We start from the raw sequence: 20,869 nt of genomic DNA on the forward strand, positions 1-20,869 counted from the left end.
ATCTATCGTAGCCTTTTCGATAAGTAAGAGTGTCAAACCCAATGAGCAGCAGAAGGAAATGATAAGCGGTTTTCAGCAAGGTATTTTCTGCAAGCACTAAAATTATCGGTAACAGATAGTTTTGTGATAAGGTAATTGGTAACGAGTAACAAATAGTAAAATTAAATAAGGTGCAGAAAGATGGCCCAATCATTTTTGTAGCAAAGGACAAACTCTTATATAAAGTAAAATGCTCCCGAGGACACATGGGAATTATCGTCAAGCTAGTTTTCATCAGTTCATATGATTCGCGTTCGGTACTTTGATAATTTCATATGTTGGTGGACCGGTGCTTGAGTACTGCCCTTACTTGGACAAGCATCCCACTTATGATTAACCCCTATTGCAAGCATCCGCAACTACAACAGAAATATTAAGGTAAACCTAACCATAGCATGAAACATATGGATCCAAATCAGCCCCTTACGAAGCAACGCATAAACTAGGGTTTAAGCTTCTGTCACTCTAGCAATCCATCATCTACTTATTACTTCCCAATGCCTCCCTCTAGGCCCAAACAATGGTGAAGTGTCATCTAGTTGACGTTCACATGACACCACTAGAGGGATGACAACATACATGTCATCAAAATATCGAACGAATACCGAATTCACATGACTACTTATAGCAAGACTTCTCCCATGTCCTCAGGAACAAACGTAAATACTCAAAGAGCATATTCATGTTCATAATCATAGGTGTATTGATATGCATAATGGATCTGAACATATGATCTTCCGCCAAGTAAACCAACTAGCATCAACTACAAGGAGTAATCAACACCACTAGCAACCCACAGGTACCAATCTGAGGTTTGGATACAAAGATTAGATACAAGAGATGAACTAGGGTTTGAGATGAGATGGTGCTGGTGAAGATGTTGGTGGAGATTGACCCCCTCCCGATGAGAGGATCGTTGGTGATGACGATGGTGATGATTTCCCCCTCCCGGAGGGAAGTTTCCCCGGCAGAACAGCTTCGCCGGAGCCCTAGATTGGTTCCGCCAAGCTTCCGCCTCGTGGCGGCGGAGTTTCGTCCCGAAAGCTTGCTTATGATTTTTTTTCCTCGACGAAAGACTCCATATAGCCAAAGATGGGCATCAGAGGGCCACCATGGGGCCCACAAGGCAGGGGGGCGCGCCCATGGGGGTAGGGCGCGCCCCCACCCTCGTGGACGGTGGATGGCCCCCCTCTCGTACTTCTTCCGCCCAATATTTTTTATAATCTAAAAATAATTCCCGTAGAGTTTCAGGACTTTTGGAGATGTGCAGAGTATGTCTCTAATATTTGCTCTTTTCCAGCCTAGAATTCCAGCTGCCGGCGTTCCCCCTCTTCATGTAAACCTTGTAAAATAAGAGAGAATAGGCATAAGTATTGTGACATAATGTGTAATAACAGCCCTTAATGCAATAAATATTGATGTAAAAGCATGATGCAAAATGGACGTATCAGTCTCTTCTCTTCGTCGGCCAGCTTCATCGTCGACGCCCACAAGTTGTTCGACAGTTTGCCAAGGTACAAAATGGACTCCGCCGATGAGTTCTCTTTTTCCACACAATTTCTTGTGCGACTCCGACGATTCCTCGTCTGATGAGGAGGAGATGTTGGTTGCCGTGTTGGTCCATGACCACCTTAATAGGCAGTGGTCGTTGTTCCGGGGCTCGATCCCAGGGCACATTCTGGCATTGAATCACAACCGAGAGAACGGCCATTTGCTTCTTTGGAAGGACTACTTTGACACAACCAACCCACTATTCAAACATCAGAAATTCTGGTGGTGTTTTCGTATGGCTAGGCATCTTTTCAATCATATTAGAGTGGGGGTGGTCGACTACGATAACTATTTCGAGTGCAAAGAGGATGCCCTTGGAAAGATTGGCTTCTCATCTTATTAGAAATGCACTGCGGCCATCCGGATGCTTGCATACGGAGTGCACGGTGGTCTCATTTATGAGTACATCTGTATGAGCGAGTCTACATGCCTAGAGTCCATGTACAGGTTCTGCAAGGCCGTGATTGTTGTGTTTGGCCCTCGGTACTTGAGAGAGTTGAATGCTCAAGATACAACCTGCTTGTTGGCGATGAATGCGAGCAGGGGCTTCCCAGGGATGCTTGGCAGCATAGACTACATGCACTGGGAGTGGAAGGATTGTCCTTCTGCTTGGCAAGGGTAGTATAAGGGCCATGCCAGGGCTTGCACTGTCATACTTGAGGTCGTGGCCTCACAAGATCTCTGGATCTGGCACTCTTTCTTCGCCATGGCCGAATCACACAATGGTATCAACGTGCTTCAACGCTCACTGGTGTCTGCAAGGCTTGCCGAAGGCAACAGCCCGCCGGTGAATGTTACCATCAACGGCCACAATTACGACAAAGATATTGATGACCCACAAGTATAGGGGATCAATTGTAGCTCTTTTCAATAAGTAAGAGTGTCGAACCCAACGAGGAGCAGAAGGAAATGGCAAGTAGTTTTTAGTAAGGAAATGTCTGCAGGTGCTGAAATTGTAAGTAGCAGAGTAGTTTGATAGCAAGATAATTTGTAACAAGCAAGTAACGATAGCAGTAACAAAAGTGCGGCAAGGTAGTCCAATCCTTTTGAGGCAAAGGACATGCCAAAATAGTCTTTTATGATAAGCAAAGCGTTCTTGAGGGTACACAGGAATTTCATCTAGTCACTTTCATCATGTTGATTCGATTTGTGTTCGCTACTTTGATAATTTGATATGTGGGTGGACCGGTGCTTAGGTGTTGTTCTTACTTGAAAAAACCTCTTACTTATGATTAACCCTCCCGCAAGCATCCACAACTACGATAAAAGTATTAAGAATAAATTCTAACCATAGCATTAAACTCTTGGATCCAATCGGTCCCTTACGGAATAGCGCATAAACTGGGGTTTAACCTTCTGTCACTCTTGCAACTCATCATCTACTCCATAATGCATTCCCTTAGGCCCAAATATGGTGAAGTGTCATGTAGTCGACGTTCACATGACACCACTAAGGGAATCACTACATACTATCAAAACATCGAACACATATCAAATCACATGATTTCTCCCGTTGATACGTCTCCAATGTATCTATAATTTTTTTATTGTTCCATGCTATTATATTATCAACCTTGGATATTTTATATGCATTTATATGCTATTTTATATGATTTTTGGGACTAACCTATTAACCTAGAGCCCAGTGCCAGTTTCTGTTTTTTTCCTAGTTTTAGAGTATCGCAGAAAAGGAAAATCAAACGGAGTCCAATTGACCTGAAACTTCACAGAACTTATTTTTGGACCAGAAGCAACCCAGAAGACTTGGAGTGCACGTCAGGGGATCAACGAGGAAGCCACGAGGCAGGGGGCACGCCTACCCCCCTGGGCGCGCCCTCCACCCTCGTGGGCCCCTCGTGGCTCCCCTGATGTACTTCTTCCGCCTATATATATCCATATACCCTAAAATATCGGGGAGCACAATAGATCGGGAGTTCTGCCGCCAGAAGCCTCCGTAGCCACCGAAAACCAATCTAGACCCGTTCCGGCACCCTGCCGGAGGGGGCAATCCCTCTCTGGTGGTGATCTTCATCATCCCGGTGCTCTCCATGACGAGGAGGGAGTAGTTCTCCCTCGGGGCTGAGGGTATGTACCAGTAGCTATGTGTTTGATCTCTCTCTCTCTCTCTCTCTCTCTCGTGTTCTTGATTTGGCACGATCTTAATGTATCGCGAGCTTTGCTATTATAGTTGGATCTTATGTTTCTTCTCCCCCTCTACTCTCTTGTAATGGATTGAGTTTTCCCTTTGAAGTTATCTTATCGGGTTGAGTCTTTAATGATTTGAGAACACTTGATGTATGTCTTGCCGTGCGTATCTGTGGTGACAATGGGATATCACGTGATTCACTTGATGTATGTTTTGGTGACCAACTTGCGGGTTCCGCCCATGAACTTATGCATAGGGGTTGGCACACGTTTTTGTCTTGACTCTCCGGTAGAAACTTTGGGGCACTCTTTAAGGTTCTATGTGTTGGTTGAATAGATGAATCTGAGATTGTGTGATGCATATCGTATAATCATACCCACGGATACTTGAGGTGACATTGGAGTATCTAGGTGACATTAGGGTTTTGGTTGATTTGTGTCTTAAGGTGTTATTCTAGTACGAACTCTAGGGCTGTTTGTGACACTTATAGGAATAGCCTAACGGATTGATTGGAAAGAATAACTTTGAGTGACTCTTTGTTGCATGTTGAGGGATAGTTATATGATCCAATTATGTTATTATTGCTGAGAGGACTTGCACTAGTGAAAGTATGAACCCTAGGCCTTATTTCAACGCATTGCAATACCGTTTGTGCTCACTTTTATCATTAGTTACCTTGTTGTTTTTATATTTTCAGATTACAAAAACCTTTATCTACCATCCATATTGCCCTTGTATCACCATCTCTTCACCGAACTAGTGCACCTATACAATTTACCATTGTATTGGGTGTGTTGGGGACACAAAAGACTCTTTGTTATTTGGTTGCAGGGTTGCTTGAGAGAGACCATCTTCATCCTACGCCTCCTACGCATTGATAAACCTTAGGTCATCCACTTGAGGGAAATTTGCTACTGTCCTACAAACCTCTGCACTTGGAGGCCCAACAACGTCTACAAGAAGAAGGTTGTGTAGTAGACATCACCGGTGACCTCAAGAACAAAGGTAACTACTCACAAATGATAAGCATGTTCATGACTAGCTAGAGGGGTATTAAATAGCATATTGGATCTGAATATATAACCTTCCACCAAATAAACCATATAGTAATCAACTACAGGATGTAGTCAACACTACTAGTCACCCACAAGTACCAATCTATAGTTTCTGTAACAAGATTGAACACAAGAGATGAACTAGGGTTTGAGAGGAGACGGTGATGTTGAAGATGTTGATAGAGATTGCCCTCCCCAAGATGGGAGAGTTGTTGGTGATGATGATGACGATGATTTCCCCCTCCGGAAGGGAAGTTCCCCGGGCGGAATCGCTCCGTCGGAGGGCAAAAGTGCTTCTGCCCAAGTTCCGCCTCAAGGCGACGACGCTTCGTCCCGAAAGTCCTCCCCTTAATTTTTCTAGGTCAGAATGACTTATATACCAAAAGATGGGCACCGGAGGTGGGCCGAGGAGGCCACAACCCCCCAGGGCGCGCCATGGGGCCCTGGCACGCCAGGTGGGTTGTGCCCACCTGGTGGCCCCCCTCTGGTAGTTATTTGCTCCAATAATTCTTATATATTCCATAAAAATTCCCCGTGAAGTTTCAGCTTGTTTGGAGTTTGTGCATAATAGGTGGCCTGACGTAACTTTTCCAGGTCCAGATTTACAGCTGCCGAAATTCTTCCCCTTGGTGTATACCTTGCATATTATGAGAGAAAAGGCATTAGAATTATTCCAAAAAGCATTATTATGGATAAAACATTATAAATAACAGTAAGAAAACATGATGCAAAATGGACGTATCAGATACTACCTAGATGACGGTATCTATCCTCAGTGGACCACTATTGTGAAGACAATCCCCAACCCTGCCGGAGAGAAGAGGAAAAGAATTGCTCAAGAGCAAGATAGTGCTAAGAAGGATGTCGAGCGTGCCTTTGGTGTTCTACAATCTTGATGGGGCATTGTTCCGTATCCTGCTAGAACTTGAAGCAACAAGAAATTATGGGAGATGATGACTACTTGTGTGATCATGCACAATATGATCGTAGAGGATGAGCGTCCAGAACATATCTACGATCGAGGGTTTCAGTTTCAGGGTGAGAATGTTGTGCCTGGGCATGGAGGAGCGACAACATTTGCACAGTTCACCTAATATCATTATGAAATGCGTGATTGGGACACTTACATGCAACTGTAAAATAATTTGGTTGAGCATATGTGGGATCATGTTGGCTACCAGTAGATGTATCTTTTTTAAATGTATTTTTTAAGACAATTTAATTTTTATTCAGCTTGTAAAACTATGATAAATTTATTTGGTTGTGAAACTATGCTATTTTTGTTTGCTTGTGAAACTATGCAAAATGCATGCACATATGTTGAAAAACAGTGGCCAACTGGCCACGCCGGCAAATATGTGTCGACGCCTTGGACGCACTGCCGACCCAAATCATAATTAGGGCCGCCGATTCAAACGAATAAAAGACGGATAAAATCGTCGTCCGTTTGAGTCGACACATTGGAGTTGCTTTTATATGCCATATGTTCTCTTGCTCTTTGTATCTCGTCTACGAATGGTGCATCTGCAGTTCATCCTCGACGGCATCAAGGCTCGGATGGCTGGGTGGAAAGGAAGATTGCTATCAATAGCGGGCGGACGTGTGTTGGTTCGCTGTGTCCTCAGCGCCCTCCCCACTTTTGCGATCGCAGTGCTGAAGGTCCCAAGCAAGTTCTTGAAAGAGGTGGACAAAGCAGGAAGGCGTTTCCTCTGGGCACAAGACTAAGAACTGACGAGAGGGAAGTGCAAAGTCAACTTTTTTTTTTTGAGACAAAGTGCAAAGTCAACTGGCCTACGGTGTGTTCGCGGATTGAAATGGGAGGCCTTGGGCTGCATGACCTGCGCAAATTCAGCTTGGCCCTGCGGATGCGATGGCTCTGGCTCTCTTAGACTCATCGGGGCAAGCCTTGGATTGGAACTGTCCTGCCCTGCGATGACAAGGACAGACAACTCTTCAATGCTGCCACTACCGTCACTCTTGGGAACGGAAAGCTAGCTTTGTTCTGGCACTGCTCTTGGACAGGTTCTGTTCCTCTCAAAGTGACCTTCCCTCTGCTATTTAAGCATTCAAGAAGGAAAAATAGAAGTGTAAGAGAGGCCCTTGCGGAGGACACATGGATTTCAGACCTAGCCCATGGAAACACAGATGCCTTTCTTGCTGAGTTTCTGGCCCTGAATAGATGGCTTGCAACGACTAACATCCGCCTGCAAGACGATCAAGAGGATAAGATCAGATGGCGCTTTACAGCTGATGGAGCTTACACCGCGGCATCGGCTTACAAAGCCCAATTTGAGGGACACATCAAGACCCCCTTCAGACAGCTAGTCTGGTCTACTTGGGCGCCGAGGCGGCTCAGAATTTTTGCATGGCTGCTGCTCAAGGACAGGCTCTGGTGCAATGATCGTCTTCAGAGAAGAGGCTGGCCAAACCACTATTTCTGCCAATGCTGCCTCAAAAATTTAGAATCCTCCCACCACCTGTTTTGGCAATGCCCTATGTCAGCGGCAATTTGGAGGAGGGCAGCTCAGTGGGTTGGCTGTCAGGGCTATGCTGAACAAAACTGGAGGCACAAATCGCAATCCAGCGATATACTTACGGCCATGATCAACGCAGTTCAACCGAAGCTCAGGCAGCCCCTGAAGACACTTACGCTCCTGATCCTATGGAAGATATGGAAAGAAAGAAACGAGTGCACCTTCAGAGCCAGAACTGCTTCAGTAAATGATGTGGTTGCTGCTGTCAGACGTGATTTTGCTCTCTGGAGACAGTCGGGTGTAAAGTTCATCGAGCCCCCTTTTGGGGATGAAGCCGTGAGAATTTAGCTTCGGGTTGTAGTAGTTTTAGGCCAGCTTGCTAGGAGCCCGAAGGGTTGCCCTTTGGCGCCTCCCTTTATTTCTTTATCCTTGATCCTTGCGATCAATATCCACCTTTGTACTCTTCCCGCTTGCTCTCTGCTATAATCAGTATAAAGCCAGCCATCAGCTGGATCTTTAAAAAGAAAGACATTTGGCAGATCGGCACTACTCCCTCCATTCCTAAATATTCGTCTTTTTAAAGATTTCAAATTAACTATCACATACGGATGTACTCCCTCCGTTCCTAAATATAAGCATTTTTAGAGATTTCAATAAGGACTACATACGAATGTATATAGACATATTTTAGAGTGTAGATTCACTCATTTTGCTTCATATCTAGTCCGCATTGGAATCTCTAAAAAGACTTATATTTAGAAACGAAGGGAGTATATAGACATATTTTACAGTGTAGATTAGCTCATTTTGCTCCGTATGTAGTCATTTGTTAAAATCTCTAGGAAGACAAATATTTAGAAACGGAAGGAGTAGAAGTATTGGCTTTATTGGGTTAGTTAATGAATACTAGTATCGGTGACTTTTTCAAGTTGCGTAATGGGTTTTTAGGGGTAAACATGCTCTTTTTATTACTCAGGCAAATTGTTCATAGGGATTTAAGAACCAAACATGTCTCCCTTCAGATAAACTAAGAGCGTGTTTAGCTAAGTCATGGACATCTTAATTTGATAAGCGCCCTTCATGAACAAAAGAGCAGCGGGAGAAGCTGCTTTTTCTCATCTGAATCTCTTGAACAAAAGAGCACCTTAGTTTTTGGTTCCTCGGGTTTATATCACCAAAATCGGCACCAAAAACATGGACTTAATTTTGCTTGTGTTGTAATTCGCATCACATGCAGTTATAAAAATCTACAACCTCTGTACACTAATATAAGTACATTAGTTTAGAGAGGGAGTAGTACCTAACCATGGATATTATCATTCTGTTGAAATTAGAAGTGTCTTTAACATCAAGATTCTTGTCACATCCAGTTACCTGAAGTAGCTAATTTTTGAACCACCTTTTCCTACCATTACGAAACAAGTCCTTATTAAGCTGGGAAGTAATCGAATAGCAGTGGATCATGAGATAGTAAAGGACCACACTATCAACTACTCCCTCTGTCCCAAAATATAAGAACGTTTTTAATACTACACTAGTGCCAAAAACGTTCTTATATTATGGGACGGAGGGAGTAACATTGTGTATAAACGGAAATTACTTTTAGAGCTCAGACTTTTATGGAGCTCACTGAAGAAAATTTTAATAGATCACATGCTCATGTGGATGTATTCTACATGCATGTACAGTATCACAAAAAACAGGTTAAATATGTTGACATGCGAGGTATACACAAAAGACAATTTCGTGACTTTGAAAACGGTGAACAGTTACGCACATTGTTCACTACAAATAACCATGACTTTCCAAAACTAAAAAATCCAATGACTTTTGTCTTTTCTCATAGTCACAAGTTAACTAATTTCACAATTAAACTTTACACACATAGAAATACATCCATATGAACATGTAGAAATTTTTTCATATATTTTGAAACTTCGAAATGTGATTTTCGAAATTTCAAAATAATGGGCTCAGGCTCCATGGAGCCCAAGCACCAAAACGCCTCACTCCATGTATAAATAGCTAGTAACATGGTGTTTAGAGCAGACCGTTCTAGGCGGTGACAAGCAAAGCACACATGATTGATAAATAGCAAACACCATCAAGGATCTAAACAGCACATCACCAAGTTGCTGCAGCTAAATCTAAGCAGCATAACCTTAACCCAGCATAGAAATGAGCACGAAAGGAATCTTAACAAAACACAAAAGCAGAGTACCTCTCACATCAAGCACTAGAATTACAACAACAAAGCCTTTAGTCCCAAACAAGTTGGGGTAGGCTAAAGCACTAGAATTACCTTTCTCAAAAAAAAAGCACTGGAATTACCTGCACGGCTGCACCAAACATCACAAGAACAGCTATGTATTTTTCTGTCGCAGCAATTTCCCAGAGAATACAGGTAATAACGAGTTACCAACAAGTCATGCCAGACAGAATCTGTCTTTGACTGTCACGATTTCAGAGCTCAGTCTGGCCGACAGAGCAACAGAATCCAAACATGTCGAAATCTATAGTTTTGACTCCATGGCCAAGCTGGGAACAACTAGATCAGTCAACTTGACTAAATGTCTGCGCAAGCTAATATCAGGCTAACTGACTAAAATGTACAACACTGGGACAGCCTTCCAAGCTCCACAACACATAACAGTGATGAATCATCACGAACCATATATCCTTTGAGGATGAAACGAAACCTATGACAAGTTTTCCAAAGCTCCATGTACCTCGATTTCATATGCTGGCTGACTGGCGCTACTAATCTGCAGATAAGCGAACTACTCTCATTTCCTGTTCATTGATGGGGTGCCGAGGGGAAAGGCGGGCCATAGAAGGGACCCCCAAATCCAAGGAAACCTGGGTGAGGAGGGTTTGGGGCACCAGGGAAAGGCGGTGGCATGTTGATCATGGGATAGTTTACAGGTGGAGGAAACGGTGGGAAATATGGCATTCCTCCCATTGGAAGAGCAGGAACTGGCATAAATGCATCTGTAGAAGGTGGTGGTGGTGGTGGTGGTGGGATTGGGGGCGGCATTGAAGGTGGAAGTGGTGGTGGGCTAGACTCTGGTGATGGAGGATACTGAGGCGGTGGTGGTGGCTGTTCAAATGTATCAGGATACGGGAGTGGGGGTGGCGGTGGGGGTGGGGGTGCTTCAGGCTGAGGGACAGATATACCATTCTCTATCTTCTGCCTCTTAGTACCAGGAGGGTGCCCTTCTATTTTCTGCTCAAAGTTGCCCCTGGTGGCTCGTGAAGAAAAACCGCCGTTGAGGGTCTCAGGCTCACCTCCATCTCCTTCCCGTGAATACATCACTGCAGTCGATCGTCCCTTCTCGACAGAATTAGCATTAGCTGAAACTGGGGGAAAAGTAGCAGGCACTTCAGAGAGACTGGAGTTCTCAACCCCATTAGATGGCTCGTGCCTTGGTACATCTATTCCGAGCTTCTGGCAGAAGTCATCAGCTTTCCTATATCTGACCTGAGCTGCCTGGTAAACAAGGAAAACGTAAGTACACAGTACTGCTATTCAAACAAGGGCATAAGGCCCATGCAAAAACAGCTGCCTCGCAGCAACAATACAAGCATAAACCATTGTGTACAGCCCTAGTACAAAACATACCAATTTAACCCAACATCGGGACTTAAACTTTCATTGTTTAATGAGAAGAAACTTGTCTATCAGAAAACATGTAAGATGCCGGATACTTGCAAACGAATATTCTAGTCATACAAGACATGAAAAACATGTAATGACCCATCCGGTACTTCCCCTTTAAGCCTATAAAATTACTCACCCAATATATCATTTTTTTACAGGGAAGTGGCTGCTGGAATTTAGGAACCAGGGCATAATAATCTAGTGCACACAACACCTGATGACACAGACATGCATTGATGTGTTTACATTGTAAAGTATTTCTATTCCTTTATGAGGTATACATTTTCATTTCTTTAAAACATACTTTTCAGTGAAGTGTAGTGTAATCAGAATTCTGCAAAACCAGATAATTTAAAAGGAGGGAGGGGGGGGGGGGGGGGGCATTGTTGAACATACCCGAAGTTGGTGTCTGACAAGTTCTGTCTTGAACTCCTGAAAACAAAAGAAACATTAGGACGAGCAGCTGCAGACCATGCAACGAATAAATCGTTCTATCAAATAGATCTTAAACTTCATACAGGCATGTACTTCTACACACCTGCTCATGGAGTGCTTCCTTCAAATCAGATACCAGAGTGGCCCTGAGTGATTCAGACATTTTGAATTGTTCAATGGTGTTTCTCAGAATACTATGTTGTTCCTTCAGCTCCTCCACAAAGCTATATCCATTGCTGCTCCCTGACAATATGCAATAAGATTTTTGAGCTACCAATAGTACACAACTGATAACTACAGGTAGTCTATGCAAAGGACAATACAAAGCTAGTTGATTAACTGCAGCCTTATAAAGTTACTACTGAAGTCTAGGGATGTAAAGTTGCACAGAGCTGGACCCACACAGGTTGGGCTGGTCATAGATGAAATGGCAACTTGCCAAGGTGGAAGTAGTCAGTGTATTCGATCGTGCCAGCACATATTTAACGGTTTGACTAATCTTCAGGAAAATAACCATAGGCCACCAATGAAGCTAACACTGAACTGTTATCCATAGCACAGCAGATTGCCATACATACTAATTAAAGGGATACAGGTCTCATTCCTCAACCCACATGTGATGCAGGCCATTAGTTAATACGCGCAGTGTCACAGTACCGCTGAAAGTCCAGGTAATACTAAATAGTAAGTGCTAGATGAAAATGTAAGATAATACTGAAACCCACTTGCACAGCGCCAGAATCATACTAGATCAGATGTAAAATAATATCTTATGGTTATACATCTTACCTAAGTACGAATTTCCATACTCTTTGTTCAGGTTGTCAACAAAGCTTAGAGCACTGTTGCATTCTCTCATCAACTTGGCCTCATCTACAGGTGCCCGCAGCATATGCTTGTAGCTCGATATAACCTTCTCCACCAGCTCTCCACCTGGTTTTTTCTGTAAATGTGTGGAACCACAATAAGTTGTACACAGTACAGACGACAGGCACAGAGGAATGATATGAGTGTGAAAAGAAATTAATATTACTTACCGACTTTAGCTCCTTAAACTTGCGGGTGTATTCTTCCTTTAGGAGTTGTCCTTGGGTGCCAAACAACTTGCGATCTTCCCATATGTCAACCTGCAACACTTACATAATTTAACACCACAGGCCCACAATTCTAGCCCCTGCGTAAATGGTGTGTCATGGGATTTCATACTCGCTTCGCCCAAAATAGTTAACTCTAAACTGCTACAATTTGAGCCAGAAGAGACTATATGCTAGTGTAACATTATGCAAAGTAGCAAGATGAAGGATCAAACATAAATGCAAAATCACATCATGCCCAAGTGAGTGAAACTCCTAGGGATCTGAGATGTACATGCACACACCATTTCTCTGCTTCTTACCCACAATACTTCGCTGGGACAGATATAACACAAGAATAACATAGGATGCATGCCATCAAAATTTTCAAATGTAAATTTACATGGTTCCAAATCAATGGCTCACTGTGATCAACTCCTGTTAGATTGATTACTTGCCTTGTTGGTCATTTCATTTCGGTTAGTTTCCTTATACACTTTCCTTTTAATTTCTGCCTGTTAGATCATGTCAACCTGTCCCGGGTGAAACAATAATCATCTTCAACGCACTGCCTATAGGTAAACATAGGATCCACAAGATACTAACAGCAAAATTATATACAGGCTCCTACCTGACATAAACGCCATAAAAGATGCACAAACAAAACCAAAGTGTAATTTCTTCACTTGGATTATGCTTCACAAAAAGATACTAACAAGAGATGATCTAAGCTCAAGAGGTTTGTCGCACGAGCCACTTTATGAAAGTGTTTGCGATTGGCTGAGACCATGGCCCACATCCACAAGGATTTTTGTTTTCAACCAGGAAATCTAGACTTCATTTGCTCCTAAAAAACATCCAATCTACCTCCATCGATAAACCCCACTCCAGAAACGGTTGATAGGATAAAAGACCACAAAGTTGTCAGAAAGAAGGTGTTTCAATGTGGTTTTGATTTACACCTTACAGAACATTTGGAATGAGTTGTTGCCGCTAGTGGCCCTACATGTGAATGATGATATGTACTAATAGACATAACTGTCGACAGAGGACGGAGGTTATGTTGTATTTGAGACCCCTACATTATTCTATTAATCCCAACTGAATGGTGATTGGGCATCACAAGAGGATGGCATGCTGTGGCCAGTTGTGGTGGTCTTGCCTGTCATTGATGATGTCGAACCGTTTGGGCATTGGTTGACTGATGTGTTGTGGTCAGAGACACCAAGTCGCAGGCGCAATGGTCCATGACGCTTGTGGGCAGAGTCAATATGTGAAGCTCCTCGTGGCATGTGTTGAACTCGAGTTGGGTTGTGATGTTGAGGCTCGAATGGCATGGCCATTAGGGATGCAAAGCAGTGTCCCGCATCAGCCCACGTCCTTCGGTTGATCAAGAAAACCAAATATATTCCCTCTGTTCTCTATAATTAATGTGTTTTGTGCTAGTAGCTCAGCTTAGTGGGCTTTAGTAGGACGCAGCTTTGCAGCCCTAATGGCCATGCTTTGGGCCTAGTTTAGCTAAGCAGTGAGCCCGTTGTATGTGTGGCTTTCTCCTTAATTTTCTCTAATGAACCCAAGATAGAAGAAGAAAAAATAGGTGCCGTCCTCGAGATCCATCCTCAGGCGCCGTGAAGCCAAGGGGAGGTGATACGCCAGGTTCCACGGGCATCACCATGCTAAGTGAGGAAGCTTTGAGTGAACCAATGATGAGGTGATACGCCAGGTTCCATGGACATCACCATGCTAAGTGAGGAAGCTTCGAGTGAACCAATGATGAGGGTACATGCCAAGGCTATATAGAACATGAGGTGGCGCTATTCCTTGAGGTCTTTCCACTTATATGACCAAGGATGATGTGCTACCTAGCACATGGACCTTTTGTATGCTTAGGTGTGAACGAGGAAGCAAGGAGATGCACTTTTAGGTGCCCAAAACTACCAGATTTGACAGAACACCTCCCAAGTGCCTCGGCTCTCCTGTACTACTAGACCCTTACCCCGGAACCAACAGACCCATCAGAGCACCTCCCAAGTGCCACACCTTCCCAATACTACCAGAGCACGACTCTGGAACCTCCAAGCAAGTAGAAGGACTCTAGAACACCAAGCTCCATCCAGAACCACCGAGCGCCTGCCTCGGCACTAACGGACGCCTCATACGATGTGAAGACTCCCTTCATCCGAAACTACCAAGTGTTGCATACGTGCAACTTAAATAGGCCTACGAACTTGTAAGTGGCCTTCGCCCCCCTAAAACCTAGGGTTACAAGGCAAAGTATAAATACCACATCGCCGCCTCTTAGTTAGACAAGTTAGAAAACTATAAGGGATTAGAGAGCTTGTCTCCTACCTACCTCCCCCTTGTGGGGTCCATGGCCACCTGCCATGGTGATGATTCAAGGCTACCACTCATGTGAAGTACCAAGTCCTCCCTAGCCACTAAAAGAACTCCTCTCTTCGGATTGGGGATGAATCTCTACCTTGTCCTCTTTTTCCTTTGGATTTTTGTGAATCAGTTTGACCAATTTATAATAAGTCGGTCACATTGTTGACATGGGTTCCGATTCAAAGGCTTACATGTTTGGCGTTTGTTGTAAGATTTGTGCTTTTCCGACTAGGCTTTTAGTTATCCTCTCTTCCTTTTGGTTTTGCTTCTTTCCCTCCTCCAATTCGTGAAGATCAGACAACCCGAGCGCAACCCGACACATCAGGAGGGGCTTCTCGTCCCTCGTCTGCATGCAAGAAGTTTTGTTTTGGTTAGATTTTGGTGTCACGACTACATCACCCCGACGGGGATAACAATGTTGCCTCCAACAAAAGTCCGTTGGCTGCAATCTCATCTCGGTGGCTTTGTTTCGTTGTTGCCAGGGAGCTTGTAAGTTTTTGTTCCCACACCTTCATGGAAGACGAGTTGGTTTGTGTTGTTCGTCGGTGTTTCTCCATGGGTACTGACGGCGATAGCGTTGTCTTCTTCAACAACCTCTTGTTTTCAGCCTCTACAAGCATGGTCGTCCGCTTGGTCTAGCGATCATGGCGCAACTACCTCTCTAGATCGGGGTATTGCCCTTGTCAATATGCTTGGCCCTAGTGCCAACCTCGTCGTACACAACGGTCTACCATTGCAATGATTCAACAAGGTTTTGTCCTCTATAGATCTTTGCAGGACTGAACTTCTCGATCTTGTCCTTCGCCAACGAGAGCTATGGCGGCACAATGACAAGTTTGGATGCATCTTTGGCTAGGTTTTTGAGGCCTAGATTCTTATGTAATTGGGTCGATGAATCCCCCACCTTTTGGATTCTAAATATTGAGAACAATGTTTGTAAATTAACAAAGTGACTTTCCCTAAAAAACGACCAATTTTTCCTACTTACATTGAACGCGAGAGCTCGCCTTTGGTGGCAGAGGGAATATGTTGAACCAAGTGTTGCGTATCCGAATTTTGAGAAGTTAATTAAGTTCAACTACTACTCCCTTTGTTTTACTATATTTGTCATCAACCCACCATGCGCATAAACCAAGGAAGAACTAAGCAACAATGATGACATCACATCAAATATGTACACTTTTTACTCCCTTAATGGATAACCTAATCGGAATATCTCGAAGCTAGGGACAAATATAGTGAAGTGAGGGAGTATATTTATATATGTCCAATGTGTGCAACAAATGTAACATATGAAGGAGCAATGCCCTTGGAATATAATAATAGATAACAATACAAGGAATGTTTTAAAAAGGCAAAGAGAAAAGAGGTGATTAAACCCACCAAATGCTTGAAAATGGGGGCTTTAATACCTCCATTGTGCCACCACTACATACATATCACATAAAAACTTCCGCTAATAGATCTGCTCTTCCATATGCTAATCCTTGATGCTTCATGACAATTTTTATCACAGATTCACACTTGCGATCGCACGACTCATCTCAACCACATCACTGTAACCCTGCATCTTCTGGTCATTGGCTCCCAAGAAGTCACTAATTAATAGTGCAACATTGCCAATGTTATTTCACCACTCCACTGATGGTGTACAACAAGTATCCATTTACTTCATCTTGATCTTTGTGTGTTTGTGCTTATGCCAAATCTGCTCTCTTTTTTGTCAGATACTATGGGTCATTGTTGATTTTATCGGTGATTTTATTAGACCAACATATAGCATGGCTTCAAACTGTAAGTCAGCCCATACACTCCGGGACGCCATCTCAAACAGTGTGTCATCTTTGCTGTGAGCTCCCCAAAGTGGTTCATGAATTCAAGCATAGTTCTCGTCCGCCGAAGGGTGTTAAACTGATGGGTATGTGCTTGAACTGCTAGCGGTAAAAAATTGGTGCGGAGAGCCGCGCACATGGCCTCCTAAGTGAACTTGTGACTCTTTGATTCACGAAGTTGTAGCGATCGAGCCATGTTACCAACGAAGTGAAGGGTGGCAATTCAAACCCAAAGCTCAGGCTGAAAGCCATACACAATAAAGTATTTCTCACATTCCTTCCTCCAGAATTGACGACTATTACCGTTGAATGTGGGAAATCCAGTTTGAGAAGAGACCAACTGGAATCAGGTATACGAGGTAAACACATGTGCTCTGGATCTCCACTCGGGCCAGGTACAAAAGAAGTTGATAGGAAGTGACATATGAGTGGTGGTAACCCCATGAGCCAAGTACCCCGGTGTTGTTGAACTCGACATGGCCATAGGCCCGTGGTTCTTGGAGCCAGTGTCGAGCATGTGATGAGTAGCGTGCACCACTGTTATCTCCCTTGCAGCAGCCGAGGTCACAAGATTTGCATGTAGCGTGGCTTTCCCCACCTGCTCTCGCAGTATGTCCGACAACATACAAAGGTTAGTCACTGCTGACCTCCAGAGGTCCTCGAACTTGTCATTGTCCTTCACTCATCCTTCGTTCACAGCCACCATGAGTGCATCGATTTGCTCCTCCATGGGGATGATCATGGCAGCTTGCTTTCTCCGGTACCATGGCTTCTCCAGGAGAACTACTAGCTCTGATACCAGATTGTAACATCCATCTGACTAGAGATCTCAAGGAGTAAGGGAAAGAGAATAGGGTGCTGAAGGAGGAAGAATAGCTTCTCTCATATGTTCTTGGTTGCTAAGTATTTCTCAGTGTCTTAAACAGAAGGGGCTCTGCCCCTACTCATAGCTCAAGGCTGGCACGCAGGCCCAGTCCAGTGCACGCACAAGGAAACGGTAGTCACCATGTGACAATAGCAGCACACCTGTTGTCACCTGGGCCCTCCCTTGTATATGTAGCTAGGAGGCCTCGAGAGGTCATACCAATTACAGAACAATGGATATGTGTTGTAAGGTAGGTTAGCTGGTTGATCCCCGCAAATAAAAAATCTCATAATCTGACCCGCCATCCACAAACAAGACTTCTTCCCCTAGTAAAATTTTCTATATGATAGGAAAACAGTGAACATGAAAGTAATACCGATGTATGCTGACAGATGGTAACTTTAGAAATTAGAAAACTAGCTCGACAAAAAAAGGCAACTAATCAGTCTGATCTTCTGTTAAACTCAACTGATGGATTGACTAAAAGCAACTCAAGCCTTCAGATTTACATTTTAGAAGAGGAAACAATTAGATATTGCCTATTGCATGCATATCAGTTTCATGCACCAAAAAATAGACTAGATTGCTAAACTTAACAATCAGTAAAAGCAACTAATATGACATAAGGCTGGTCATGATGGAAAGTACTCCCTCTGTCCCAAAATTCTTGTCTTAGATTTGTGTAGATACGGATGTATCTAACACTAAAACGTAACTAGATACATCAGTATTTAGACAAGTCTAAGACAAGAATTTTGGGACAGAGGGAGTATCATATACTAGCACATCATTTAACATGATATGGTATCATAGCTTGGTATTATAGTGACCTTGTTTATTGCCATGCATGACACATACTAGTACATCACTTAATATGATATGGTATCATAGTAATAGATGTGAGCTTTTAAGTGCTTCTGTATATAACCATCAATAAGTTTCACCTATCAGCCTTGCCCTAAAAGACACACGCCAACTACAATATGAGATAATAAAAACATGAGTAAGTTTCACGTACCAGTCTTTTTACAACATTTCGTCCAAAATCATCACCGTTGGTGAACAGGTCATCTAAGGCAGCAGCGATGACCTTCAAGAACTCATGTATATATCTCATGCCATCCTTCTTACTATTCTGCATAATATCATTTGCAAGGTACAGCAAAGATATCTTTCTCTCTTGAGGAGCTGAGTGAAAATCTTTATTCCATATGTCAACAACTTCCTGGCAACAACGATGATGGAAGATGCACCAGTGCGATAAAGCTTTTTTTGTTAAGCATAACAGTAGATTTGAGCAAAATTTTCAAGCTGTGCAGTGAGCTAATAATTGCATAGACACATCTTGAGCAAAATATTTCTATTCGTACACAGCTCAGGAAGTCATCAGTTCAATGCAAAAGGTCTACTGCCACAGTGATCTGAAATGCTAAAAGTAACAACTAACAACGCAGTCAATACTAACATTTTCCATAAGCTGTCTTCTCTGACTTTTTGCTTCCCAAACTATAGAAGCCAATGAGTTGAATGAACAAGTCAACTGACAAAGTATGATGAAAATGATTAATCTGTGCTGTTTGTGTGTTGTGCCAAGAGCAACTAGAGAAATGTAAAAACTGAACTCAGCCTCTTCTGTGCGAAACTCTAGTTGGGCCACATTTACACTAAAGCACATGCAGAAAAGAAACCTCTAAGTTAATGCTGGCTGAAAGTAAGGATACTCTCTATACTCTGTTGTGCAATATTAAGCTTCGAAAGCTTCTGCGCAAAGATCTCTGCGCTGAATCCTGTGCTCATCTTATGTAACCTGGCTTGTTCTATGAGAAACTCCCAAATGGCATAGCAAATGCAAATGCAAATCTGCAAAACAAACAAGAACATTAGGAAAATTAGTGACCCTTATTAAGCAATATATTAAAAATCTACAAATTATAAGTGATGTGTGCCAATGATAAAAGCAGGACACACATTCCTTCCCCTTATACATAATTTGCTTTTAAGCCATAAATACAGTCCATAAAAAAAGATAAATTAGCATGGAAAAATTGTGCTGTGAAGTCTTTGGGGGACACCCACTTCCAAATGATACAGCAGATAAACAGAAATATTTTTAATATCTTCTGTCGCAAACTATATCACGAGGTAACAAATAATGGAGTCCATATAAGTTATCTGCGACGGTACCAGTGCACAGCAAGGCAGGTTCTAAGCATCCATGCAACAAGTAAAAGGGAAAGGAAAACAAAATTCCACATATATCTTCTTTAAAGCTCCTGATTATCTCACCAAACCAGCATTGATTGCTCAAACACATACAGAGACTCTCCAAAGAGTGTCGGGGTAAAATGTGGTCTTTGCCAGATCACACTCCCAATCCCCAATATGACACAGAACTAGGTAGGTATGGCCGTAAAGAAAAAGCTGCAGCTTTCTCGTTGGGATGGAAATCGGCAGCAGCAGCAGCAAAAGGCTGTCACTAGACTACACTAGCGCACCGACAAGCAGAAAAGAAAAACCCCATCTTCGTTGCTCTAAATCAGCACATACACCATTCACGAACCGCTGCAAAACTAGAGAAAAGAAGAAAAGAGGAGCCCTTCGGGATCCCGGCGGCCTCCGCAACACCAATCGAATGGGGAAATTCCCCGAGCGAAGACCACCCAGGGAGGCGGAGGCGCCGCCCCCTGCCGGCAGCAAACCAAGCAGCACCGCCTATAGCAGAGCAACAGCCCAAAGCAACCGCGGCACCACAGAGCATCACAGAGGGGTGGAGAGAGCGGGAGGGGGGCAGGGGCGGCGGGGAGTAGCACCTGACCTTGCTGGGATTCGGGTCAGCGCATCGAGCGGGGCGGGGGAGGGGGAATTCTAGGGTTTACTAGCTCGAGATTCAGGGGAGGGGGGAGGGGATGGGTGTGTGGGAGACTCGGAGGAGACTGGAGCGTGGAAGGGGAGGGGGAAATTTTTGGCCTTTTGGGAGGGAGAGGCGTCCGTTGCTGGTCGCGGGCCGCGGCGGTGGGCGGGGGAGGCGCTGTGGCTGGGACGGACGGCTGCAGTGACGCGAGAGAAAGGGCGGGCGTGGCTCGTCCCGTGCCGGCGGCGACGCCACGAGGGGCTCGCGGAGGGTGGGCGCGGGGCGGCGGGGTCCGCGTGCCAGGGAGGGCGAGGGGGCTGCTGAAACTGAACGGTAGACGGCCCCCGGTCTCGGTGCCGGGCTGCTGCTGACCTGTGCCGGGCTGTGCTGTGCTGTCTTTCGGCGTTTTTCTCAACTTTTGAGACTTGCCCTGGGCCGGCCGTGTGATCGTTGCGGGAAAGTGGGGTCCACAAGTCAGTGAGTTTAGGCCAACTCCAACACA

General features: G+C 44.0%; 1 protein-coding gene across 2 annotated transcripts; it reads right to left on the bottom strand.

The window, feature by feature from the left end:
* Nucleotides 1-9,694: 9,694 nt before the first annotated feature.
* Nucleotides 9,695-20,650, bottom strand: LOC123063154 (ENHANCER OF AG-4 protein 2). 2 transcript variants are annotated; one of them, XM_044486895.1, is made up of 8 exons: nucleotides 20,332-20,650; nucleotides 19,238-19,376; nucleotides 18,535-18,782; nucleotides 12,399-12,488; nucleotides 12,151-12,304; nucleotides 11,465-11,604; nucleotides 11,323-11,358; nucleotides 9,695-10,755 (listed from the first exon to the last, which is right to left on the bottom strand). In XM_044486895.1, the coding sequence occupies exons 2-8, from the start codon at nucleotides 19,311-19,313 to the stop codon at nucleotides 10,063-10,065; spliced, it is 1,437 nt and encodes a 478-aa protein (XP_044342830.1). In that variant the 5' UTR covers nucleotides 19,314-19,376; nucleotides 20,332-20,650; the 3' UTR covers nucleotides 9,695-10,062. The 2 variants fall into 2 exon arrangements, with proteins under 2 accessions (XP_044342830.1, XP_044342831.1); XM_044486896.1 differs by having other exon boundaries at nucleotides 20,327-20,650.
* Between the last annotated feature and the right edge of the window lie 219 nt (nucleotides 20,651-20,869).

Source organism: Triticum aestivum, chromosome 3A (genome assembly GCF_018294505.1).
Source record: "Triticum aestivum cultivar Chinese Spring chromosome 3A, IWGSC CS RefSeq v2.1, whole genome shotgun sequence".
Classification (NCBI taxonomy): Eukaryota; Viridiplantae; Streptophyta; class Magnoliopsida; order Poales; family Poaceae; genus Triticum; species Triticum aestivum.

Coding starts and splice junctions, on each gene's coding strand:
- LOC123063154 (XM_044486895.1), bottom strand. CDS start 19,313: ATGAGCACAGGATTCAGCGCAGAGATCTTTGCGCAGAAGCTTTCGAAG. Junction 18,783..19,237: donor TGCACAACAGAGTATAGAGA/GTATCCTTACTT, acceptor TAACAAAAAAAG/CTTTATCGCACTGGTGCATC. Junction 11,605..12,150: donor GTATGGAAATTCGTACTTAG/GTAAGATGTATA, acceptor GCATATTGTCAG/GGAGCAGCAATGGATATAGC.